We start from the raw sequence: 3,679 nt of genomic DNA on the forward strand, positions 1-3,679 counted from the left end.
GCTTCTGAACTCGATATTTCCTTCTATCACCTCTGTCATCAAAAGTGGGTGACTCTCCCAACACGTAGAGTATCCTCTTCGGCGGCTCCCCAGGAAGCTGCTTGTACCAGTGGACGACGACTGCAGTGCTCATTCGGCATGCCATGCTGGCAGAGCTGCCCCTCACCTGCCTTTGCAGCTCCGGGGTTTGCACTGGCACTGCTTGTGCATCTCCACCTGGAAGGGGAAGCGGAGAAATTGTGTGAGGGGAAGAAACTGCTGGAGTTTGGAGCCAGGTCCGCGTTCTTGCACACGGGAAGGAGAGGAAAAAGGGCTTACGAGACCACAGTGAAGTTGCAAGAAGGACTGGAAGCAGCAACATGCTCCCCGTGCAGGTTTAAGCTGTAAATGAGATAAACGGAGACAGAAAGGTTATAAAGCCCTTCAGGTGGAGAAAGAGCCAAACAGCTGGGAGGAGGAAATGACTTATTTGGCACATCCAATGGTCATTCTTCAACACGCTACCATTGAGGGGGTTAAATTTACTGACAAGCTAAATCACATCAGTAACAGTGCAGAAAGGACCTAAAATACTGAATCTGAAATAATTTTTCTTCATCTATCTCTGTGTCTATATTCCTCTCAGACTTACCTCCTGAGCACACACATAAAAACTCAGGTTATTCAATCTGTCCCTTCCCAAGGACGTTCTCTCCTCAGACACCCAAAGCTGTCCCAGAAGCATGTTTCACCAGCCTTTCCTGGAACATTCTGCCTGCTTTGGTAGCACAAATGGGATAAGTCATAGTGAACTATCATCTCTTACTATTAAAACAGCTCCAAAGTGTCTGATCAGCCTTATCCCTCTCCCTCAGATGCTGTTTGTCTCCAAGATGACCTTCTAGGATGGCACTCCAGCTCCTCAGGGCCAGTTCCTCTGGCAGTAGTGTCCTGCGAGCAGCGAGGTGGTTGGACATGTACTGCATGCAAGTGCCTTCCTTGGTGATGGGATTGTAGCACCAAATAGGAAAAATACAGCTAGAGCCTCTTGCAGGAGCACCCCGGTGGCTGTGGCAAAGCCTGGCTGAAGCCTCCATGTCTCCCAGCCAGCTGTTTGCTGCCCTCTGCTTTTTCTTAGACTTCCCCTCATTCCTGAGCCCTCTAAAGGTGCCCTGCAAAGACTTCATGGCAAATGGTCGCTTGGGCAGCAGCCACCACACAGCACTCTCCTCTCAGAGAATGATTTCTCATGTTCTGACCCAAAAGAGATAATCCACTCTGGAGGTTTTTTTTTAGGTCTTTGTCAATAGCAGTGTACACAACTAAATCTCAACTCACAACTAGTACAGAAAGTTCCTGTTCTTCTGTTGTCCTTGTGATAGATACATGAATTTGTGTTAGGCCCTGTAGTGTAACTTATCTACACTAAAAGATCAAAAAAAGATATTATAAGCATGGAGTTTACTGAGTTAAAGACTGTCTTTATTATTAGTCCATTTCAGTGTGGAAGCCAGAGAGGAAGATCTCTTTCAGGGCCAAGTAGAACCTGGAGCAGTAATGTTTTCAGATAAATCAGCTGAGCCTGTAGGAATCAGTAAGGAACCTTAGGTGGAGGATGGACTACCATTGAGGAGAGGAAACGATGCACTTGAGTTCCATGAAACACTCATATGGACGTGGGGTTGTGAATACTGTTGTCACACAAGTCAAATTTCACTGTGGCTCTGCTGCCAGCTGTCTGGCTGAGCAGTGCAGCGTCACCATGCCCATATGTTCCCTGCTCTAGTTTGCAGTTTTCTCTTGTAAACAGTTTTCACAGACCTTTCTTGGGGGTGTCTTTTCAGGGTTTGCCCAGTATAACAGCTCCTTGTGTATTACGAGGGATCCTAAGGGGTATCAGTGTTATAAGTAGTCATCACCATTATCATCACTGAGATGGGAGTGAGCAGTGATGATTATCACCTGCATCTCCATCGTGACCTGGCTTTGAAGTCTCGCAGGCTAGGTCTGCACTGCAATGTCCTCCTATAGTCCCTCCCTGCCATTTGCTTTGTTTTTGCTGTATTTGGGGAAGTATCTCCATTCTGCAAAGACAATCTGTGTTACTGTATAAGTCAGCTTATACCATCACCAGTTATTCCCATCACCCACAGGAGAGCTCCTTTTCCCCAGCACGGCGCATTACACCATCTGGGTTGTACCACATTGCATTCCTTTGCTGTCCTCTTTGTTCTTTATTTCTACTTACATACTCAGCATAAACCCATCAGGATGTTTTAGAGGCAGGAAGGTGCAGTGGTGGCTCTCTGCATTTAACAGAAGGCCTGCTGCTCATGGCACAGGCAGCTTTCTGCACAGGCTGCCTGTGCTCTGCTAGCTCTGTGGTCCTCCCAGTAGGCACAGTAGTAGGTACCTTCGTCATTGGAATTGATGTCATTGACTGAGAAAGCGCAGACGTTTGTACGTTTCTTCAGAGAAGAATACTTGCTCTTGTAGGAGTTGTCATCATAAACAACTTGACTTGATGCGATATACAGAAGCCGTTCGGGAGCTCTGGAGGGTAAGTGTCGGTACCAGTGGATATATGCAGACTGGAAGTCATCTATGCCCTCAACTGTACACTCAATCCATGCGGTTTTAGTTTGCTCTCTGGTAATGGATACTTTACTCTGCTTCAGAAGCACTTGTGCTTGTCCATCTAGAAAGGAAGAGAGAAAAACACCACACTTTGAGCCCTGCTATTCATTCACACACGTAAATATGGGGTGCCTCCTGCTGCTGTCCCATGCTGTGGTGACAAGGGGAACATACAAGAGCAGGCTGCAGCCAGGAGCAGGAGAAGCAACATCCCAAGGGCTCTCGCTGCCATCAGGCTCTGGGAGGAAGGCGACAGCTCTCCTGGCAGGGACAGAGGGCTGCTGCGGAGGGAAGGAAATGACTCACCATCCGGAGAGGTTCCCCTGGCAGCAGGTGGGTGATGTTGAGATAAAGCAGCTTGACTGAACCCCACTAAATATTAACAGCCTGATTATAGCTTTTACACAAGCAGCACAAACTCACCTTCTCTCTCTCTCTCTCTCTCTCTCTCTCTAACACACACACACAAAATTAGTTTAAGTATTTACAAAGTAATTTTCTCATCTGAAGTAAATTTTACCACTGCTTTTAGATTAGTGGAAGGCTGCTGAACAATGCCTGGGGTCAGACACTTTTCCTCAAATCCACTGCCCAAAAAAGGGAGGAAAAAAACCCAACAACATAGAGTTTAGTGAATTTGAAGTCTCTCAAATTCCTGCCCATCACACAGGTTGAATGCCAAAGGCCAGGAGAATACAGAGCAGCCACTGGGAGCTCAGAAGCAGCACTGCTGCGCTTGAGACCGCTGCTCGTCACAGGAAAGGTGAAGACTGATAATACGGAATCCTTTGGGATCAGAACACAGTGGTCCTGTAATTTTATCTATCAGTCAGTTGTGCCAGGGTGGCATCTCCAAATGCTGGGTATTATACAAAGAAACACAAATGCTTTACAGCCCTGTAGGCTTAATGTAAAATAAAGATGAATAGGGCAAGCAAAATACATATTTTATTCTGTGCTATTGAAAGTCATTCTTCAGAGACAAAGTTGCTGCTGGTTCCTTTGGAAAGAAAACTAAACCAATTCCCCTTTCTGTGTTGTCATAGTGTTATTTTACTTATGC

The 3,679-nt window shown here is 46.5% G+C and overlaps 1 gene segment (V, D, J or C); it reads right to left on the reverse strand.

The window, feature by feature from the left end:
- Positions 1 to 2,291: 2,291 nt before the first annotated feature.
- Positions 2,292 to 2,827, reverse strand: LOC104530660 (T cell receptor gamma variable 5-like). The segment is given in 2 exon segments: positions 2,292 to 2,677; positions 2,791 to 2,827. Coding segments are annotated over 2 exon segments (423 nt in total).
- Between the last annotated feature and the right edge of the window lie 852 nt (positions 2,828 to 3,679).

Source organism: Antrostomus carolinensis, unplaced genomic scaffold (genome assembly GCF_000700745.2).
Source record: "Antrostomus carolinensis isolate BGI_N321 unplaced genomic scaffold, ASM70074v2 scaffold11509, whole genome shotgun sequence".
Lineage (NCBI taxonomy): Eukaryota > Metazoa > Chordata > Aves > Caprimulgiformes > Caprimulgidae > Antrostomus > Antrostomus carolinensis.